Genomic DNA, 24,498 nt, shown 5'->3' with positions numbered 1-24,498 from the left:
GAAAAAAAAAAATTTAATCTACGGCATTGATAGTTTACTTCAATAGTATTTACTCATCTAACTAAAACACTGAAAGTAAATATATATTAAATATTTCCAAAAGACACTACAGGTCATAAAGCCATTTTCAAATTTGAGAATTGGTGTTCATAAGTCCTATCACTTTCTGAAAAATTTTCATATTCATAACAGCAGGTTATGATGCCAATACTGAGTAGTAGCCAAAAGATGCTGTGGAAATTCTAGGTGACAAGACTTCACTTCACCTGATAGATGAATCATATATTTTATGTGGCCCCATACTTTTGAGGATCATTCAACCCTCTTCTTGTTTGACACAGATATTCCTGTAACACAGATCAGTACGTGTTGCCATGCTTACTTACGCACACAGGATGGAAGTTGGCCAGACCAGTTGTGATCCTGTTGACAAATTCTTACAGAAGAGCCAATCAACCGAAAACCAGGACTGCACTGGTAAACAACGGTGTCTCTATATCCATAATTTTCTCCTATTACTTGTCCATTGACTATAAGATCTGGGATACCACAGTGACCAGCTGTATTTATTTATAGTAAAGAAAATGAAAAAAAAAAAAAAAAAAAGAATAAAGGAAAATATCAGTAAATATGCCATAGAAATATTAAATAAACCTCCTTAACTTAGACAAAGAAATGCTGAATACCTTTCCAGGTTTTTTATTGACCTAATTCAAAGCTTTATTTTTATTAGCTTGGTGAAAACTGCAGTCATGCATTAATACAGGTATAACCATACACATATAAAAAATTACAAAAAGATGATATAGCAAAGAGGTTAAATGTCATATATATCATCAAATTTCCTTTAAAATTTCCTTTTTATTGTAACACATAAGAAATATGTATAATTTACCTTAGTTTTCTTTTGGCTATTCTTAAATGAATAAAGTAACATTAAATCATCATACATTTAACTAAATAAAAAAATTCCACATAAATAAAAATAATACAAATATTATATCAATCTATGTGGACATTATAGCCTTTGTACAATATTAAAAAAAAAAACTTGAAAAATTTATTGCCGGAATTTGACTTTCTGTAATGTTTAACATTCTTTCTCTCTTTCCCAGTGAAATCCCAAAGTGATTAACATCCTTTGGTAGAAAGCAGTCAGCACAAATGCTGCCAAATCTTCCAGCAACCAAATGGCAACCAAAAATCTTTCTCTGCCTAGGCCTAATCTTTTACTCTGTATTCTCAAAGTATGAGAAATATTGTATTTTCACTGTGAAAGTCATAAAGAGACATTTGGTCTACAGAGAGGCTGGGACAAAAAGACAAACTATGTGTAATTACTGTTTTTTGTAATGAATTCTGGAAAATGGGCACTGTGATTCAGCAAAAAATGTGCTAATGGGAAAGTCTTCTAAGAACAGTTGACTTCATGAAGACTGTGACATATGGTAGAGAATTCACTGTAAAAAGAAGAGTGAGACAAGCAAAAAAAGAAAACTAGCAGCGTTTCATCTTGTACTTTTTCGAACATAAAATAAAATAAAAAATTAACAGCCACCCAACTCCTCTGCTCTCCTTTTCTATTCTAATTTTCCTCAAATAGCCCCACAAACAAATCTCTAAAGCATGGGATTGCCAATAAGGAAAGACATAGAACTAATATGGTTTGGACTGTTTTTCCCTTTGAAATTTTAAATGCTTCTAATACCCTGATATATTTTTCTGCATTTTTCCTCATTCATTTGGGGCTAGAAGTTTCTTTAAAAAAAAAAATAAAATTTGACTTTCACATTTTCTTACAACTTGAGCTTCATATTGTATTTCATTGTATGAATCATGATAAAACAAGAAGAATTTACAGTATTGGTAGTATATGAACCCCCACATATATTAGATTGATAACTGCAATTTGACTTCCATGTAGTTAGCAGGAGTCCAAATCTGGTACTGTTCAAGGCTATATTATCCCTTATTTGTTCCTTCCCTGTTTCCCTCCATCTTATGTAAAAAACAGGCATACATTAAATTATGTTTTCTAGGATAAGATGGTACAACACATTTGAAAAATTTTTGTCTATTTCTTGATCTTCCAAAAAATTCATAATCCATTCAGCATGTAGAAGACTTTTTTGAACATGCTCCAAAGGAATTAATTTCCCTATCCTATCATATTTCTGACTATAAACAGGACTAACCAGATGAGGAATAAAAACTGAGCTTTAAAAGATTAGTTTCTATCAAAAGTGCAACCAGACAATCTGCAGTGATTCAGATCATGCTCAAGGAAATATTTTTCTAGTTGCATTTAATTAAAATATATGGTTTGGTTCTTAATTAAAAATTTAGTGTTGCTTTATGGCAGAGTGGAAGCAGAACACTTCACCAGAAAGGTCAATCTTTGTTTCCTGAGCAGAGAGAATAAAACTGAAGCAATTCAACATGTGAGGTAGCCAAGATCACAGTGCTGTTTCTGCAATTGTGCATGGACATTACAAAACCAATAAAACTTCAACAGGTGAAAATTCCTTACAAATCATCTGTCTTACAGTAATCTACTCTTGCTCTAGAAAATTTAAAGTAATTTAAAAATCCCATCCTCTTACCATACTTTCATTGTCACAAACCTCTCAGAACCTAGTTTTGACTTATTTCTACTTTTGAATTTATTTTTTTTCTTTCTTTTCTTCTTTTCTTTTAACTTTCTTCAACATCTGCTATATACAAGGAGAGGGGTAGCAGATGTTACTTACCTGAAATTCAGCAAACTATTCAACATCATTCCCCACAGCCTTTTCCTGCACAAAAGGGCAAGATACAGATTGGGCAGGTGGTCTTCAAGATGGGTAGGGTTAACAGGCTGCACTAAAAGGGTGGTGATCAGTGGTTTTCACTCAGGGTGGAGGCCTATCACAACAGGATTCCCTAAGGATCAGTAATGACATTGAATATCTTAAATTATCTGGATGATGGGATTGAAAGCAGCCTCACTGAGTTTGCTGATGATACCAGACTGCTGGTGAGGCAGATATATGAGAAGGAAGAGACATCTTACAGAGGGACCAGGACAGGCTGGAGGAACTGGTGAGAAAGAACTGTATGAGGTTAACAAAAACACCTGCAAGGTTCTGCCCCAGGGATGACAGAAGCAAAGATTCCAGAACAGGCCATGATCTGTGTGGCTGGGGAGCTGTGTCACTGAAAGGCACTGGGGGGCCTTGGTGGACAAGAAGCTGACCGTGAGTCAGCCGTGTGTGGCTGCAGCAGTGAAAGCAAAATGGATCCTGGGCTGCATCTGCAGAAACATTATTAGCAGTGGGAGAGATGTGATCATGCACTCAGTGCTTGCCAAGCTGCACATGAAAGATGCAGAAAGATTCAGACAGACTACAAAGACAGGTCATGAAAATAATCAAAGGACTTTCCTCCTGTGAGGAAAAGCTGAAGGCATTAGTTCCTATTAGTTCCTGTAGAAAAGGCTCAGGCTGGGTTCCAGTACTTGGAGGGTGGCTACAAAAATAATGGAGGCTCTCTCTTCACATGGAGTCACATGGAGAGGACAAAGGACACTGGGTGCAGGCTGCACTGGGAAAGGTTTTATCATGACGTAAGAAAGAATTCTTTTAACAGTAAGAACAATTTATTCAGGGATGTGATGGGAATCTACATCACCAGATGTATTCAAAATGTGACTAAACAGGTTTCCAGATAATCCCATCTCATCTCCCTTTGCCATGTAATGTTGGATCAGATGATTTTTCCAATTATTTTCCAACTTGGGATGTTTTATGTTTCTGTTACTTCAAATCCCTCTGTCTTGATTATTTCCTCCCACTCTGTAAAAGAGTTATATCTTTGGAGCTCTAACTATATTGCATGACCAATTGTGAAATTCCCACTTCTAGTAATGAAAGATATTTTTAAAACAGTAGAGAATATGTCTATCCTTATGTAAGATTTCTAAACTGAAAAGTAAAACTGAATTTATGAAGAGTATTATAAAGCTGTATTATAAAACCATAGTTCTGTCATAACAATTCTAAATCAATAAGTGACAGCGTTAAGGAAGTAAATATAATTTAAAAACAGGATATACCATTCTTGTTACACATTTTTAATTTGAAATTTAAAAAGAGATTAAAAAAAAAGAAAGAAAATCAAAACAAAACATAAAACAACACAAACAAAACACCTGGGGATGTGCAGGATTTTTTGACAGTTTTTACTCTGCTTTCCAGAGGAAGTTTAGTGTGACTAAAAAATACCAAAAAAACATTAAAACCAAACCAAACAAAAAAAAAAAAAAAAAGAGGGAAAAAACTCCAAAGCCAAAACAATCCAACACCCCAAAATGATGGTTTCAGAATTATTCATTTTCAATTAAAATAATTGAGAACTGTCACGTAGGTGCATGTGGTGAGCAGTTCACTATGTTCGCTATGAAAAGTGTATGTAGTTCCTGTTAACAGTGGAGAACTTTATTGGAATTTCCATGATTCATGCAGATGAGTAAATTCCTTAAGATCTATAAAAGTCTCTAATATTTTCCAGAAGTTTTATTCTTTGCTTTATTTTCCCACTATGTTTTACACATCCATAGACATGTTCTCTGCCACAGGAAATAAAGACCTCAACTTATAGCAGTTGTTATAGAAGTAATGCTATCATTACTTTTCCAATACTAAGAGGGAAAAAAAAAAAGCAGAGAGGAAGAAAAAACAACAACGAGAAAACAACACCTCTCAAACCAACAAAAACTTCTATCACTATTAACATCTGTATTTGGAAGAGCAATTATTACCTAATTTCTCTTCAATTCTATTCTGGGTTTGTTGCATTTCTTTTAAAAGTGTTTTTTTTTTATTTTTCTCATGAATTTTAGTAGAATTCTTACCTTTAACATTTTTTTTATTAAGCTATCAAAGAAAATAATTCCAAGATGTTCATTATAGATTAGGGATATTATAATATTTATTGCTGTATATTCTGGTATTTGGTAATTGTTTCTCAGGACTTCCATTTAAACTCTTATTATAAGGGCTCTGTAACAAATATATTCTAATATATCCTAAAATCCTTCACACTAACTTAGGATTCTAGACTACTTTAGGCTAAGCTATTTGAGACTGTTTTTATGACATCTTTGTCCATTGTCAATATCCCTGTTTTTGTTCTGTACTTTAAGATCAGTTGTAGTTGCATTTTTTTATTACATGGATGTAAAAGACTTTTGTAGCAGTTCTATGAATCCAGATGAGACCCATGGGTCTTAATGTAACCTGTAACTTGTAACACTGAATCAAAAGATACCACTTCTGCAAAGACAAGTGAAAATTACAGAAAAAAGTATTAAAAGAGACTAAATGTGAAGGTTTTACTGAATAGCAGATTTGAGAGGAGAAATAAGAACTGTAACATTCTCAATTTCCAGTCTAGCAAAACTTGAGAAGAATAATTGCATGAAGTATTATTCAAAAACAAAATTAGTCAAAGACTGAGAATGAAGGATATTAATAACCTGTGAGCACCAAATAAATTACCTAATTTGACATGAAATCCTGTTCTAGCAATGAAGAATGAGCATAATAACTTAGTGTCAGAACCTTTGAAACCATAGCTGTAAATGAGATTTCTTTTCTGCAGGTTGTTCTATGAGATGAAAAGAACAGGAATAAATGAATACAGAATCTTTACATTAAATGGCAAAAAACATGCCTATGCTTATTTTAGTTGTCAGTAGTGTCAAACATGAGCACAGTAGTGAAAAAAATCTGCATACCAATGTATTATTGAAAACAGAGATTTATGTTATTTATTATTCAACAAAGTTAATTAACCTGTCAAGATGACCTCAGCTGAAAAGGGAAGAATTATTTCCTGGCATTTTTTTATTTCTTTACAGGGCTTGCATTTCATAAAAAGATATAAGAAGGCACAACCCTGGACAAAACAGGACTTGGGGCAGTTCTCTTCCTATTTTCAGAAGAGCCTCATCTTGACAGCTGTTCAAGCTGTACTAAAACTGTTCAGGATGAATGGTAAAGTTATTTTAAATCTTTTTTAATCCATGGTCCACAGAGGGAAGTTCTCTGCTGAATTCCTTGAAGCAGCTGAATAATTCTTGAAAGATGAAACATCATATACCTAATTTGAAAGTCTAGTTATTATTATACAGCAGTACTGAAGAACAAAGAGAAGCACATGGCTGACTCCAGATATATTAATTCAGTAACACTGGAGATACAGGATCACCCCTTAATTGAAATACCAAAAGTTTAAAAAATATATTTAAAAACAGTGAAGATGAAGAAGTTAGTTACATGTATATTTTTCTAAAAGTTTCAAGTATGCAAATAGTGGCAGAGACGTTACAATTCAGAGGTTACATAGACACAGAAACCTTTCAGTGACTGATAGCTGACTGAGAAAATATAAAAAATACCACTGATAGATTAATGCACCAAACATTCTTTGCTTACATGGTTAGTTCACATGGTTGCTTTCCCCCATATGGTATGTCTGCTATTTTTTTAACACCATTGACAGCATTGTTCTCTATGCAGCTGATGGATAACTGGTTTTTCCTTTACGAGTAACAAGCTGCTAATAATGACTCATTAGCATTTAAAACCAGTATTTTTGTACAAAAAAAGAGTTGAGTAAGACTGGGATAAATATTCCCCAGCTAACACATCAAAGGTTGTGTTCTCATTAGAATTTTGGTTCAGATCTTCCTTCAAACTCATAAATGTGCTGAGTGGTTTTACTATCAACAAATTAGCTTCCTTTCAGAGGAAGCACATTGAGAAGCTCAACTAGGTGCACAAAATGTGTTCCATTTCCTTTTGGAGAAAATGTTGTCAAAATTATTGACAGATCTTTTTGACAACTTAGAACTATATAAGTGATGATGGCATTTAGCCCAGAGGACTAGACCAGATATAGTCCAAGCAAAATTCTCTGAACCATATGTAATGCAAATTTAAATAAATCATAATCAATTATTTGTTTCATGATCTGCTCAGTATGATGGATTATTTTTTAATTCAAACAAAGACACAGTATGTGATGAGTGGCCTTTCTCTTAGGAGAAGAGATGAAAGGTATTCCTGATATTATTGCTTGGGAAGTGCAAATGTTGACATTTAATGTACACACTAATCTAAATACCTCTTTTCTTCTGTCCATTTGCCTTTACTGAAAGCTTCTCTAGTATTAGTCATGTATGGGATCTACACTTCCTTATGCCTTATTAATCAAATAAACTTCATCCTTCACTTCTGCATTTTGATTCATAGGGACACTATATAAAGGTGTTCTCCAAATGAACTGAACTAACATCATTTAATCATGTCACAATTAACAACAACATATGAAATCTTACAGACCCTTAAAAATTTAATCATATTTCATTGTTTATCTTTCTTTGAGATTTAATACTTATATGCAGAAGAAAACTATTTTTCTAGAAGTTTCTGGATCTATCCTGTATGAAATAACAGCAATGACTTCTGGTAAATAAGGGAGAGAATATCAACAGATCTGTTTAATTGGGATGTTTAGGATGTTAGGATGTTTCAGGATGCATAATGAATTAATAAAGAAGAAGGAATTAAGAAGAAAGTGTTAGGTGTTGTACAGCTGAGATGAAGAGGATAAAGTCACAAGTTCAAAAAATGAACTCTAGGTGAAAACTTACAGTTCAACAATCAACAAAAAAAGAAAAGTGTGCATAAGATACCTTTCCTCTGAGTTTAAGTATTGGTTGAAAATCTTATTTTTTGCCATCTTTTCATGTAGTTTTCATTGATGAGATGTCTAAACAACTTTCAAAATTACTATCAGTCATGTAACTAGCACAAGTGAGAGAAGCTCTGTTAGATACGTCCTGAAGAGGAGTATGGAACTTTGTACAGGAAGGTCATAGAAAGAAATCAGAATTCTTTGAAATAATCTAAGAAAAGAGCTGTTCTTTTACATATAAAAAGAACTGTATCTAACAGAAAGACAATTTAAAGCATGCTATATTTTTCTTTGTTAGTTTTACTTTGTTAAGTGTTTTTGACTAACTGCTTAAAATGTTAACGAAAATAATATACAAAACATTTTAAAAGGCAAAAAATACCCTCAGGAAATCCTTTAGGGAAAAAAGAAGAAACATTAGTCCTGATCCTGAAATCCTGGTGTGTAAAAGTAATGTTCTGATAGTGCTTCTCCTTTGAACCAATAAAAAAATTTTAAAATAGTGCTAATGAAAAAAGGTAAAAAAAAAAAAAAAAATCAGTGTTAGAGAAATCTTAGGAAATATTTTTCACCTTTCATATACTAGTTAATTCTAAAGTTTATCTGAAAGTACTGTGGAGTTATTAAAGTAGACCTGATTTACTTCTACTCTAGGAAATGCCCCGTTTACTAAATATCAGATTTTAGGCATTAAAATGAATACACTAAAAAAATATATAAAAAAAATTAAAGTATGACAATATAAGCTTTTATGATCAGTGCTATTCCTGACATTAAATTAAAGCAAACAAAATTAATGTGATAATTAAAGGACATAATGCAAAATATAAAATTGTAAATATGCAATCTAAAATTAGTATAAATATACAAAGTTTTCATGTAAACAGACAACAGAATAAGCAATTTCTTGTTGACTATTTAAGTATTTTTCCAAGAGGAAAATGTATAACAAAATCAGAGATTTTTAAGTCTCCTTTTTTAAGTAGGATATTTAGTAAAAATCTATTCCATCTTTCTGAATGTTTCTCAGGATTTATTACATAGTATTTCAGTGTTACCAGTACAGAAAAAGATCAAGCATAATAAATTGTGAGAGACAGTTTGTAACCTAGGAGACACAACTGTCATGATTTTAGTCTTTGCTTGTTATTCTATTCTAAAAGACTAAAGTGATTTTTTCACAACAAAATGTCCTGAAACATTTCATTTTTTAAACTTTGACAACAGAATTACTTCAGAAGCTCTATTCTGTTTTGTTTAATTTGTTTTTGCAATTTGAACGTTGTTTCTTCTGATCAGCTATTGAGACTAAGGACCAAGGAGTCAATTTCCTACTATTATAATAATGTAATTACTCATGAAGTACTACATTGTCATTTAGGTATTATTTAAAGAAAAAAAAAAAAGTAAGATTGAGAAAGAAAGGCAGTTAAGTGTTTTAGTTTTTTCCACAGGTTCATTATCCATCTTTTAGTAAAAGAGAATGAAAAAAGAAAGACAAAAAAAGAGATATGAAAACTATCATCATATTTTCACATTATTACGACTGTCATCAAAATCATGCACTACTGTTCACAATGTCATGGAATAACATAACTTGGATTTTAGTCAATATTTTTGGTGATTTAAAGCTTACCTCAGTTCTAATTCTCATCTGTATATGATTAGATTCACCACAAACTAGATTGAAGTTCTACTGCAGATACTTAGATTCTTATTTATTCCACATTTCATAAATTTTTAAAATTACACATACCTGGAATTAAAATCAGGCTATCTAACACAACAATTAAATGTAATTATTTCAGTAGCACTTTTGAAAAGAAGTAATTGTATTTTTAAAGAAAATACTTGAAATACTATACTAAGTGTACTCCTATGAGCATCTTCAAAAATTAAAACAGAAATACATTGGTAAACACTTCAGTTCAAAAACAGCTACATTTTTCAGAAAGTAGAAGTGGAAAGGCTCTAAGATAAATGATAAAAAATGTTTACAACTAAGAGCACAAAAACATCAGAAGCAGATAGTGAAATTTACTGATAAGTTGCACAAAAGTTCATTTCTTGAACAGTTAAAATACCATTGTATAGGTCTTCCTGCTGTGTTCGATCTCCCTTCTCCCACATTCTAGTACTTTAATGTCCTCCTTCCTTCACTTCTGATAACAACCTTCTTAAGAATATTTCTTATTTCTGATTTTCCATTAGCTGAGCTCATCCCTCTATCTTAAGTCTCAAATTACTTATGGAAGAATGAAGAATTGAACTGAGTTATTCTGAGACATCAGGGAGCTCATTCCTGCACAGTGATGTAACACACTATGCAGCCTTGTTGCAAGAGAAATTATGGCAGCCATTACACTCTCCCTTTTATAAATTTGCTCTGTCATTAGCTTCTCTTTCTTCTTTTTTCAGCAAGGTATACATTTTTTGGTTGCTATATATGATGTATATTCTAATTCTTCTGAGTAATACTTTCATGCCATCTTCAACAATTTGCCATAATAAATCTTTAAAGATATGTATTATAAGATTTTCCGTAGTGCTATTAGTCTGATACAACAGGTGTATTTTAGATTACTGTTTTTTCTCCTCTAGTTATATAATTGTTTTCTTAACTGTTTATTATTACTGGACATTATGAACTGAATAATAATGAATCTCTTCTGAGAAGTAGGGGTCCTCTTTAAGTTGCAAGTAAAGATTATGTAATCTGTTACTATTATTAAATTATATTACAATTTTTTTCTGTGGGCAAATGTAGAAGAATTCAATTCATTCTGTGCTGATCTTCACTTGGCATGAAGTTATTTTGGCAAAATTCTTAAATGCAAGTCTTTTTTCAAGGTGCTATTCACAAATAGTATGCAATTTATCTTATTTATTTTTAGATTAATATTTCTCTGAATGAAATTTTTACATTTCTCCAAACTCCAACAGCTGTAACTTCTGCAGAAAAATCAATAAAAATAAAACCAAACAGACATGCAAAGAAGAAAAAAGCAGAACATTTTGATTATGCACACACTATGGTGCTTCAAAAATTTAGATTTAGAACATCTTGTAATTGCTGACAATTTAGAAGATGAAGAATATCAAACAAGATATTTTTTTTTCCTCCTCCTCTGTTAAATGGTTTTAATTGTTAAAGTGAAACATAAACAAAGCCTTTATCCTTCTCTGTTGTATGTCAGGGAAATTCCTGCTGCAGACTTGTAGCTTGATAAGAAACACTTCTCTCATTCAAATGAGCATCAAATGCTCATTTGTGAGTCATTCACTTAAGTAAACATTAGCAAATAATGCTGTTTTATGGAAAAAAAAATATTTGGTATAAAAAATAGTTTAAAGAGGAGAATGGCAATCTGTACAAAGATATATTGCAACAAACCCCTATATATAATGTATATACTAGTTCAGTTTTCTGAAAGCATGTTTATGGATATTCTGTCATATATTCATGCCTCTACAAACAATAAGATAAATATGACATATACTTAATTCTAAATTAGAATACTAACATACTTCTGATTTCAACTGAAATTAAAATTTTGGTTAAATTTAGAGTTAAAACCCATGTCTCTACAGTAAATACAATAACCCAGCTCAAGGTACACATGATAATGAATCAGAAAGAAGCCCTGAAATTGTTTCATGTGTTCATTTTATTCATCAATAATTCAGGCAGTGATGTTTGAGTATATTAAATAAGAGAAGATGCCTAACATTGTACAAGCAAAAGGTATCAAATTCTGTAAAAAGTGTCTGGATAGTGGCTTTCTCTTATAAAAAAGGCTGCAGTGGTCCTGTTAAAGTTTCTGCAGACTTTTTTTTTTTTTTCCTCCTTCTGTATCTTTTCAAGAATGCAGCTTAATTCTATGAGCCAGCCACTTCAGATCCACTATGCAGACATTTTACTGAGGATATATACTAGAGATGATACATATGGAATCAATCTATCTTGCTGTTTATGTATAGTTCTACTTTAAAGAAATATACAAAGATACAGTAACACAGATTTTGCAAGTTAAGATATTAAAGTTTTTGAAAATAAAAACAGTTCTAATTTGATGAGGAAAACAATGCAGCCCATTCACACACATGCAGAGCTCCCTTCAAGGTATCAGCTACTAGGAAAAGACAAGCAGATTATTTAGCTTACTTTTGTCTCTTAGAGAGAACAAAAATGGACAAGTCATGACAGTAGTATCCATACCTAAACATCTGGTCTCAATTCCTCTCCAGAGTCCAGATGACAGACATTCCCTCACTGCAGAGCCAACTAGCATGTATCCTGAGTCACAAGTAAATATAGCTGTAGATCCATATGTGATTTGAGTTCCAATTTTATTCCCATTTGGAGGTGTAGGAAGTTCTCCACAGGAAATAACTTGGTTAAACAAAAACAAAACATAAGTGCATAGCTGAGAATCACAAAAACACATACAATAATGCCTATCAAACAACAACACTCATCAACCTGTCAATCAGATAAATAAATATCACACCTTAAAGTATTTTTGAGAAATCTGTAGAAATCATAGATTAAACACCTGCAAACAAAAACTATTTCTTCCCCAGAAATTATACTTAAGAGAGGGGGAAAGACAATTAAAATAATTTCTGTAAAGTTAAAAAAGACACTCAGAACATTATTAAATGCTGTTTAATTACCTTGGTTTTATCAAATACTTTCTGCGTATTGAAACATCACAATTGCTATTAGATTTAGTTATGCTTCTTTGGGAAGAGGCCATTTTGATCTTCAAATTCTTTTGATTTTTGACCTATGATTCTATGACCAGCAGGTCATAATGAAATGCTTACACTAGCATTCACACATTACATTTTTATAAAGAGTTAATGATATTGATGGAAGTTCTTGCTATTTATTTACAATTGAAAGCATCTTTTCAATCACAATAATATTTTTCTTTGTCAATTTTCTTTTAATAATTAACAAAAACAATTCATTAGTAATAAGTAAGAGGCTGAAATTAGGTAGCACACTTTATGCCTAGAAGAAAATTAGTCATAATATTTCAAACGAAGCTTCTCAAAACATAGCTAAAAGTAGTTTGTCTTTTAAAGCAAAAAGAGATACAGAAACGAATTTAGTATGTAGAATATATATACACAGAGATATAGATGCAGATATATACACAGTATTTTGAACACTAGCAAAGATGAAATATTGCAATTAACTTTTAAAAATTCTCTGAATTATATATTAGATTTCCAGTTATAAAGAACTAAAAATTAAGGTTACTTTCCAGTATAATTAATCTGTCTTTGAAATTGCATTTTCAAAACCTCTTTTCTTTTTATATATTGTCAATAAATTATAAATTTATTTTTAGCCACAGTTATTTGGATTATCTACAGAATTTTTAGATATTTTTTGTATATATACATAAACATGCAGATACACACATTTTTGATAGAGGAACCAAAAGTACAGTTGTATCTCACTCTGTCAGAGGGTACATCTGACACCATGTTCCATGAAGAGAAAGACTTTTGCAGCTTCAAAGTGTAACCAGAACCCCACAGTTTTGAAAAAGAGATTCTCAATGTAAATTTATAAAAAAATGTGCTTTTCACAGCAGTAGGGGAGGGAAACACAATTATAGCTACATCTTTATTTGGTTTAAATATCTGATTGTTTATTTATTTATTTTTTTTAAATTAACTTTTGCAGGTTATCAGCATACCAGCTAACAGGATATGTGCAAATGCACACTACATGGTAATTAACTGAAAGATTATTTTATTTATTGTGTGCAGACAGGATATAAAGGTTTTTCATTTTTCAAGAATTTACAGTAATCCTGACCTAAAATAAACATAGAGGAAAATATTCTCTTTGTACCTTTATAAATTTAGGGACCTTTGAACTCCAGAGTTGCGCCTGCAGATATGTCATTGTCACCAAATCTAATGTATTATATTTATAAATAACAACCTTTAGGATACGCAGGAATTCAAGCTAAGAAACACTTTTTCTAATTTACTGTTTTGAATACAAAATTAGTTCATTTCTAATTCACCCAATAAAATATTTTTCCTGAAATCTGTCCAACAACAGACACAGGTACAACATGTACTCACTTTGGCAGTAAGGCCGCTCATTTCTCCAACTCCAGGTGCCATTAGCAAGACACTCGATAGATGCTGGTCCCAAACCATAATACCCAGGATCACAGCTGAAAACTACTTTTGTTTTATATTCATAGTGTGAACCATTCACTATCCTCCATCTTCCATGTTCCAGGGTAAAAGAATTGATGCTCGGACATGTAACAACTTCCAAAATAACAAAAAGACAGTTGGTGGCTAATTACAGGCAAATTGGGAAAATCTGTACCATTATTAATCAAAAAATGTATTTTAAACACAGTGACATACTCTTTGAAAACTAAGGTTCTATTTGAAATTGCCTGTGGTTAGCTGGTATGAGTTGTCTAATTTAATTGATAATCATACAGAAAGGGAAGGGATTGTGTATGCAGAGTGATGCTCCTATAGATAGGAGCTATACCATGGTTGGATTCACTAAAGGTGGACCATCTGTGACATTTTACATCAGACACCACAATCTTTACTAAAATTTTAAGTACATTCAAGTGGAGAAATTATTTTTTTACCCAAGTAAACTCTATGAGATATGAAAGACTCCTTTGTGAGGCTGCATATTGGTGACAGAAAAAATAACATCAATATCCAAGTTGTTTTTAAAACAGTTATGTATTTTTGTCCCATTTCTTAATTCTAAGTGTTCTTCCTCCAGAAACAGAACAAAAACATTCTACAACACTAATAGAATACAAAATAGTATAAGAAGCATAACGATTTTTCCTCCTGTTTTTCTTTATTTTCATTTGTTCTTTAGAAAGAGGAAAATTCATGACAGAATGAAATTTTCAAGAACAAGAAGAAAAAAAAGGAAAAAGGGGAAATCCTTGAAAAATACTCCAGTCTTAATTTGCTCTCATTTCCAAAATTCATTGGGTGAGACAATCCAAATCCTAATGTGCATGAGACAGTGACATCCCTGTACCACTCTTACAATCACCTGGGTTTTCATATCCCATTTATAACTGCTGATATCCACTTCATTTTGGGAATTCAATGCATTTTCTTTGCAGTGATGTTCCCCCAACTTTAGATGGTGTAGGACTACAGTGATGGGTTGAATATAAATAACAAGATGCAGTTTCAAGCAATTATCACAGGTTAGCAATTTTGGATAGTAAAAAGGGTTTGTTAACAGTATATGAGTTGTGCAGCTCTCATTGAAGAGACGACTTTTGCGGAAAACCTCCACAACCATTAACTTTGATTTAATGGTAAATTAATTATTAGTTTGATTGTATTCTATAAGCTCTAGCATGTTTATTCTGTTTATGCTGTTAAGTTTCAGCATGTCTTAGTTACATATACTTCATATATGTATTTCATAATAATTTAATACCAGCAATAATTCATGGATTAAAGCAACCTGAAGATGAAAGTTTAAGTCATGTGAAGATTTGTGCCCTGGATAAATAAACAAAATGTACAGATATGTTTTTACTCACTAGAGACTTTTCACATGTTACTCACCTACACAGCGAGGTGTTTTATTGTGATTGCTCCAGGTACCATCCGGCTGGCAGACTGCAGTAGTAAGCTCTTTGGCTGATAGCCTATATCCATCATTGCAAAAATAAGTAACACGGGTGCCAACTAAGTAATCTGTGGTTAATATCCCACCATTTACAGGAGCTTTAGGAATTCCACAAGATATTGCTGAGTAGAGAGAAAGACAAAGTTTTTTATACCTTCAATATAAGTTTCCGCTGACCTCAGAGAACCTATGCATTGCAAAATCACTAGTCTTAAATTCATAAAAAATAATTTTTAACTCATTAATGTGTGTTTTAAGCATACAAATAAATTCTCTTAAAATTTTAGGGAATTGAATTCAATGAAGCTTTTGCATTTTGATGGAGGAAGTAAAAAACAAGAACAATGGTTCATAACTCTGCAGCTAACAATTCAAAGTGCAGATGAAAATAAAGAAAAGGGAATAGAAAATATCTGAAAAAAAATATGACCAGTATGGTTGAATTAGTAAGACACCAGTCTGAGAAACATGAATATGGTTTATGTTCATATTTCTTTCATCAGTTGTACTTTGTGACCTCTGGCAAATCTTTGAAATTACTTTTCAACATTTTATATTTTCCACCTGGAAAGCAGAAAGAACATACCCTTCTGAAAATATTGAATCATAGAATCATAAAATGACCTGGGGTGAAAGGGGCCTTAAAGACCTAGTTCCAATCCCTCTGCAATGGGCAGGAACATAGTTTACTAGACCAGGTTGCTTAAAGCCTTGACTTGAACATTTCCAGGGGTGGGGCATCTACAGCTCCTCTGGGTAACCTGTGCCTCACCACCTTCACAGTAAGGAATTCCCTCCTGATGTGTAATTTGAACTGAACCTCTTTAATTTTAAAGCTATTCCCATCTATCCTATTGCTGCATACCCTTGGGAAAAGTCCCTCTCCAGGTTTCCTGTCAGCTTCTTTAAGCCCTTGTCTTTGTCATCCATGACTTGTGAAGTGAGACTGAAGCACTTGTCAGCAAAGACTGAGTCAAAACCACTGCTGAGTACCTCAGCTGTCCCATGTCCCAGGTAACCAGGTCTCCCATATCCTTCTGGAGAGGGCCCACAATTTACCTAGTCTTCATTTTATCACCAATATATCTTTAGAAGTTGTTTTTGTTGCCTTTGACAACCATGGACAGATTTATTTTATCAGGGCTCTAGCTTTCCTAACCTGATCTGTAGTTGCTTGGACAATTTGTTTGTATTCTCCCAGGATGTCTGTTCTCACTTCCACTCTCTCTAGGCTTCGTTTTTGTATTTTGTTTTGTCCAGTAGCTCCTTGCTCATCCAGGCAGGTATCCTGAAGTTTCTACCTGATTTTCTGCTTGGCAACATTTCTGAGGATGCAACATTTCTGAGCTTGGAAGAAGTGATCCTTTGACTATGAACCAGTTATTCTGGTCTGCTCTTAAATCTAAGGCTTTATTCCATGGTACTGTACCAAGCAAATCCCTGAAGTGGCCAAATCCTGCTCTGAAGTCAAGGCTAACTAGCATCCACCCTTCTCACTGCTCTAAGGATTTTGTACTCTATAATTTCACAGTCACTGCATTCTTCAGCTTTACATTCATCATCAGCCCCTGCTTGTTGCTGAGAAAAGATCCAGCATAGCACCTCTCTTTGCTGGCTCCTCTATTTCTTGGAAAAGAAAGTTGAAAACTGCAAGTAAAACTGTAAGCTACTGTTTTATTTCTTTTCTTTAACAAAAATAATGTACCAAGAGAAGATCTGGTTCTGAATAATGTTCTGTTTTGGGAATAAAAATAAAAACTAACCCTTTTCCACATTCTAAAACCATATATCTAATGTAGGTCAGAAAAAAAAAAAAAAAAAGTGAAAAAAAGGGCTCAGACATTTAAGTCTGAAGTACCTTGCTTTGAAGTCAAATCTTGAGCCCTAAGAAAGTAACTATCATGCCCACACAGGAAGGTTAATCCTCTCAGACTATATATAAATACTTGGAAAAAAAAAGAGTGCAATCTATTTTTGCTCGTACTGGGAGCTGATCTGACATAAAACTGATTTGCTTCATAAGCAATATAACAACTGTGTGGCACAGTACTGAAGCTAATAATCACAGCTAAGACACAGGTAAAGCACAGATCCCATAACAACTTACAGAGCAGAGGTATAAGAATCAATCTTAAAATATTCTTGCATTGCCATATAAATAACCCTTGCATATGACATGGAAATTTAAGACAAAGAAAAACCAAAAAACCACATTACAGACACACTCTGCTGAAAAGATCACAGAAAACTATTTCTAATTTGCTATCCCTTTGTCTTGGCAACCATAAGAACATATACCTAATGACTTTCACAGTATCTATTGGCAACTAGAAACAGACCCACTTTTAGAAGAGAATAAGAAAACTGTGATTAAGAAATTTAAGACCCCCAGAAACTATAATTGAATTCAAAGCTCTAGAGGGCATGAGGACATGACCCCAGCAAGGTAAAAAGTTAATTAAAAAATTAAATAAAATAGAAAGCTAATTAAACGAGAATGTCCATCTTCCACCTTTTACTGAACATCTGATAAAACTACTATTTCACTTGCCATCACCAAAGAAACAACTTCTGTGACACTAAAATGAAAACATGTGACCATATTTATTACTTCTTAAATTCCTCAACAGTTTGGACTGCAGATTAGGTAAATCTATCCATTCCAGGATGACAGCTATATGCTTGTATAACCACGGTATAACCAAATAACACTCTAATAATAACTCTCCCTTCAAAAGCATGTTAATGATAGTAAGAACTTTGAGACAATTACAAGAGTTGCCCAAACAATGTCCACTCTGTTAAATCAGGGCCAGCATTCAGCAGTGCATAAAATTAATATTCACTTGCAAAATACTTGTATATTGTATACAAACATTTGTAAAATTTGTAACATGTAAACAGCATTGATTACAATCCTAATGACCAACAAATTCTACAATGTTGCTTCACATAATGCACATAATTCACATTCTGTCTCTTTTACCTATCAGTAAAATATATCAGATACATTTTAGCCACAACCTCAGATGTTCAATATCTACCATTGAGATTAATTACTCCTTCAGTATTTAAAAATCTCCATTAGTGACTTGATAAATTTTGAGTCATATTATCCATATTAAGTCAATCTCATGTCACAAGAAAATATATCCCTCCCTTAACCTTAAATTTTTGAGAAACAAGATGCAAACCAACAATGCTTGGTAACTGACTTTTATATAAACAACGGATCTCCTTAGGGTCACCCAATAACATTTTAATTTACAGAAGTTTTGAGCTAAATTTCACATTTGTGGAAACTTGCACAGAAAAGTTGCCCAGAGAAGCAACTTGTGGATGTCCCATCCCTGGAAGCATTCAAGGCCAGGTTGGACTGGCCTTTAAGCAGCCTGGTTGAGTGAACAGTGTTCCTGCCCATCCCAGAAGGATTGGAACTACATCTTTAAGGTCCCTTCCAAGTAAACCCTCATATGATTCTATGAAAATCACATTTTAGTTAGTGGAAAAGATGTGAAAATATCAGGAAAAGTTATTGCCACATCAGATACTTTGACAGGAAAAAAGACAAATAGGACATATCTAAAATTCCCTAAAAATAGATCTGTCACAGAAATGTTTGGTCACTATATGTCAGCTTGCGCAATATAGTTCAATCAAACTGAAACATTAAAATCTATTCCTTTTTCACAAACTTCAAAACATAGATCCTGTTCCAAAGATATATATATAAAATATACACAGTTCTTGGAAAACCTTAGTTATATTATTTCTCAAAGAACACCAGCATTTCAGAAATTATCATTAGACCAAAATGAAGTTCTTAAATATTTTTTAGTAAATGCTAAATCCCTGTTTTTTGTATGTCACTCTTATTAGCTCCTCTTGAAATACTGTTTCTTAAAACTAAATTTGTTTTTATGAGGTTGAAAAATTTTGTCACAGAAGTATTACCACGAAATATTTCCCTGCTATTCATTTTAAGTCAGAAATCTGATGGCTTACACTAGAAAAAGGAAGTTTCTTAGAGTATATTTTTTTTTAACAAAAGAATTTACCTTGACAAGCTGGGACTGGAACATCCCACGAGTAATAGCCATATGGAGACTTCCTGCACACAGCAGTGCTTTTCCCAATGAGCCGAAAGCCTCGATCGCAAGCCCAGCGAACCATGCTGTTGAGCTGTCCGCCTGTCTGACTGACAATGAAACCGTGCGGGGGCGACTCTGGGGTGCTACAGTAGAGAGCTTGAAACAGAAATACTGAATGAGTAAAATATGTCTGTAGAATTCAGGCAACAATTCTTGAGAAATCCTTGTTTAACCCAGTGGACATCTGATTGGACACTGAGAAACTGTTACTAAGAGTTGTATTTTATGTACTGATAATACATGCATTGACCAATTTCACTAAGCATAAAGGTGATAAAAATAGACCTTTATAAGCTCTATACAAGATTCAGGTTTCAGTAGCCTCCAAAAAAAATACTGATAGCTCACTTTTGTGATTGGCTATTGCTTTGGGATTTGAGTTTATTTTTTTTACCACCATCTTTTTAAATCAAATAAGCTACTGAACTTTATTTTATGATTAAATTTATTGCAACAGTATACATTTCAGTAGTATACAAATTTTTGAAAGAAGGAAACAGCTAGTACATCCTGAACATAACTTTTTTTAGTCTTTTCTTTCTGGTCCTAAATAAGTTCTTTCATTTAAGTTCTGTGATACACTGAACTGAAATAAAACATTTAAAATAGATTTTAATGATATTTATAACTACCACCATAAATCCGTGGCAAATATACTGAAACTACTTTTAGTTGTTGATTTATTTAGAACACATTAAGTCTTACAGGAGTCTTATCTAGAGACTAAGGAAAAAAATCATAACTCATTATGAGAGCAAAAAATATCTCTAAGAGTTACACTTTTTATCATTTGAAATTATGAATGTACTTAATGACTCTGGCATTAAAGACTGGTTACTTACTATGTTTCCTTTATCACCCTTGTTCATTGAGTACCACATAATTTAGGTTTGGCTATCTTGTCATAGGAGTGGACAGAAGGCTCTTATAACCTGGTAACCACATTAAGATGAATTTTGTTTGTGTGAAAGTTCAATTTGGTCTTTGGTTGATTTGATTAATGGCTGCTGGCCATAAAGATTGTTTTCTATTTTTGTAGGAAAGAAAACTGTACTGGAACTTTGTTTCCAAGTGCTTCCTTTATGCTTTGAAGAAATGTTGATAACTTGGTATTTATTTTCTCAGGCAAATAGAGAACTGCTGCTTCACTTGCTCTTTAAAATTTCCATGACTTACTTCAGGTCAATGTTTTTCTCACGTGAAAACTTTCTCTGACCAGAATGGAGTCATATGGCTGCTGATTTACAACAAATATTTATTAAATATATTAAAGCAAAGAGCAGAATCAGAACTACTGCTATATCTTTCAGACCACATAAAATGAAAGTATTTTCTTCCTTACACTGAATGTCTCCTGACTTATGCTTTCTTAAAATAACCAAAGATACAGAGATCTCTACTTTAGTGTATAAGAAAACATACCAGTGTTTTCTGTGTGAAACAGATCACTTGAAAATATTTCCTGTCTGTCTCTCAACAGTCCTCTCACTGCCTGTAAGGAAAGACTTTGAAGAATTTTCTCTTCTTTCTCTTTTAACAGACCCAAAAGGGACTACAGAAAATGAAAACTAGTACCATATATAATTTTATCTCTAGTAAACAGTGAATTTTACCTAATGAACAACAAACATTTTAAGTCTGAGGAAACTGTCCTCTCCTAAAAAGAAAGATGATAGTGATATAACCATATCATGGTATATGTGATCCAAATTATTTTTCTTCAGTTGTGAAGTAGCCAAAAATTTAGTGAGGAAAACCAAAAAAATGTAGCAGAAAAAATTTTATGCTTATTACTTATATCTTTATCCACCTTGTGAATTGAAACAACTTTATGTCCATAACTTCTTTAATATCTACAGATACTATCCCCACTACTCTTCCTTGAATGTATATTTTTGGTCATCATAAAAAAATTCAAATATAGATTTTGTGCAATAGCTGTAAACTGCTACAAATCTACTTTGTCTTGACTAATTAAAATAATTTTATTGTAAAATAAATATGATGATGCTGTAAAAGCAATTTTACTAAAATCTAACTTTGTCACTATTGTTTCCACACACTATTCATAAATACATCAATTTGAATTAATAACACATAAAATACTGGCTTTTTTACCTGCTGATTTATCTCTTTTATTGTTGGTTGCTGCTTCTGTTGAACTTTAAATTAAATTCAGGGTCTCATATTTTTCCACTATATAGCTGTTCCGTATTGCCTTGTTGCAATGCTTTCCCCTGTCCCACCAAAATTCTTAATGGTGAATTGCATAAAGATCTAGTTAGAATAACACCCCAGTATGAAGAGGCACACAAGTGCAAATAAATGGGAGAGAGAAGGAGGAACATGCTTCCTCTATATTTAGTAGTGGTTTATGTCATTTTAAAGCCCTGTCTTTTATTAATTCTCTACAGAGCACATGTGTGGGGCTTTTTTTTCCTCACAATATGAGGGTCATTATGTTCTATATATATGAACAGATTGGATTTCCTTTCAGTTTGGTTAATTAAAGATACCAAACATAGCTTATATTACCCTTTTCACATAAACAAATGTTCCACACTGAAATTTCAGGCACTTTATAGAAAGTCACATCTGCATACCTATATATCTTATCCTGAAACCCTTTTTATTGGTGCCATGATCTGCTGACCACCGGAGAAATACTTCATGGCCATTGCTGGTTATATTTAGAGAAGATGAGTAGTCCCCACTGAGAGATATGAGCAATGGGCTATGACTATTTGGTCCTTGGTACAAAGGAAGGAAAAAAAGAAGGGAAAAAGGAATTAAAAAGTTTAACATAGAATAAACCACACGCTCAAAATTAATACACATGCAAAACATCCTTCAAGCAAATGGCAAATTAATTTGAATTTAAAAATGAAATATAACTGGAAGATATATATTTGCTCAAAACAAAAATTATTGCTAAGTATGACATGCAGTACAATTTTAAAATTAAGTAATCCAGCAGTTCTTTTTATTATAACAAATGAAAATAATTGCTTAAGATTTCTTAGACTAAGAAATTATAATAAGCATAAACAATAGTAATTAGACAGAAGCAATATAGAAAAAACAATGATATAGACAAGGTATCATCCAAAGTTATTCATCCTATAGTTACCATCAAAAACCTCAAGTATATCAAATTCCTTTTCTGTCTGGAAGAATTCAAAGAACATGCTGATATTATAACCCTTTTCCACAGTAATGGTCCACGCACACATCTGGAGATTTGGGTAGCTGTCAGGATATCCAGGGCTCAGGATTACGCCTGTTGAATCCAGACGCATTTCATTGGCTGGACAGAGCACTGTGAAACAGAAAAATTGGCAAAAAAATCTAAAGCTCATTATTTCTAGTTCATCTGATTGACAAGATTTTCCCGAGTTTAAAAGAACTGCATTACTCATTCTATTTCCTTAAACTGAACAACATGGTGATTTAAAATATGGTGAAGAGATTTAATTTTGAATTTATCTGGATTCACTATGTCTACAAGAATAATAATCTCATTAAATAGAAATAGTTGACATTACCAGTATTTCCATGTTATTGGAAATATTTTAAAAAAATGTGTTTGCTTCATGATACCTGAAGAAATGCCTGCAGTATATGCAGAACCTAACACTGCTAAACAGGAGCTTTGAAATACTTTTATATTGACAACTAACTCCTACATGAAAACGAGTTAGTCCTGAATTACACAAGAAAAATAATAGGATCTTTGTTTTCTCAAGAACACTGGAAATAATACTCTCATAAATTACAAAAATCAAGTTTTATGTTGAAAAAGTTATTGGACTATGAAGAGAGATAAAGAACATAGAAAAGCAGAGAAAGGTAGAGAAAAATAGTATTTATCTTCATCTAAAAACTTTGTAAGAATCATAGAATACTTGGGTTGGAAGTAAGCTTTGAAGATCATCTAGTCTAAACCTCTGCAAATGCATCCAAACTGAACTTGAAAAACTGTATCTGCCCATAGATTTTAAAAAATATTTGTATCTCAGTTGCAAATTAGCATCTAGTTGCTAAATTTCAAAAGTTGTTTCTCGTGTCCTGTGTTTGTTTTAATTACTCAAGCAGAGATTGAATAGCACCTCCACACCACTTAAAACCCATATGGCAGGAATCTGGCTGTAAAATTACAGTGCTGTACAATTTGTGACACATATCTCATGAAAATGAACAAAGTAATCCTCTCAGCTTTATATGTACATACAGACATATTTTTATATAAAAATGTGTGGCAGGAGGAGTATAACAGTAATCTGGCTGCGCTCATTTATTTGCAGTTGTTTGGCCTTGCAAATGGTCCTTAATTTCAGGATTTTCAGCTAAACATCCCTCAGGAATTTTATTTAGAATTGAAAGACTTGTTTCTGTTAAACAGATTCCCTTGGGAATTGAGCAAATCAATTTTATGTGAATCAGAGTATATGTATCTGAGATATAGTTAAACGTCACCATTACAGAATTTTTCCAGGGTCCCGTTATTATGATTCAAAATATAGTTAAAATCTTATTACTTTGAAATTTTCATTTTATCCTGAAAGTAGAAGCTAATTTAAAGGAAAATTAAGGGCAAAGCTACATGCTTTGTTCAGACAATACTCTTCTAACTAAATAAGATGACAGAAATTGGCTAAACTTGTGGAATTTAGTGATTATTTTCACACTTAAAGGAAATCTACAAGAATTTTAAGAAATGCTTATCCAGCTGACACACACACCAGAGAAAACCAGAGGAAAAAAGTGACATAGTTTTAAATACTACTAAATGTGATGTAAACTAACCTGTAATAATTAAAACTACCAAATAAATATTAAACATAGTTTTTTTTCAATTTTTATTTTTTTTAGTAATTCCTCATTTGTCTAATATATCTTTACCACAATAGATTAAAGACTAATATATTGTTACTT

The 24,498-nt window shown here is 32.5% G+C and overlaps 1 protein-coding gene across 3 annotated transcripts in view; it reads right to left on the bottom strand.

The window, feature by feature from the left end:
* The window catches only part of CSMD3 (CUB and Sushi multiple domains 3), a 574,655-nt gene that overhangs the window by 53,061 nt on the left and 497,096 nt on the right, over positions 1-24,498 (bottom strand). For all 3 annotated transcript variants that reach the window (XM_086880080.1, XM_086880087.1, XM_086880091.1), the window contains 7 exons: positions 22,694-22,882; positions 22,167-22,313; positions 19,471-19,659; positions 15,349-15,534; positions 13,855-14,049; positions 11,960-12,133; positions 387-560 (listed from right to left, as the gene is read on the bottom strand). In XM_086880080.1, coding sequence (XP_086736206.1) covers positions 387-560; positions 11,960-12,133; positions 13,855-14,049; positions 15,349-15,534; positions 19,471-19,659; positions 22,167-22,313; positions 22,694-22,882 — 1,254 coding nt within the window. The remainder of the gene's footprint in view (positions 1-386; positions 561-11,959; positions 12,134-13,854; positions 14,050-15,348; positions 15,535-19,470; positions 19,660-22,166; positions 22,314-22,693; positions 22,883-24,498) is intronic.

Source organism: Cyanistes caeruleus, chromosome 1, assembly GCF_971803275.1.
Source record: "Cyanistes caeruleus chromosome 1, bCyaCae1.hap1.1, whole genome shotgun sequence".
In the NCBI taxonomy this organism is placed as follows: Eukaryota; Metazoa; Chordata; class Aves; order Passeriformes; family Paridae; genus Cyanistes; species Cyanistes caeruleus.
This window is presented reverse-complemented; position numbering and strand designations above follow the sequence as displayed.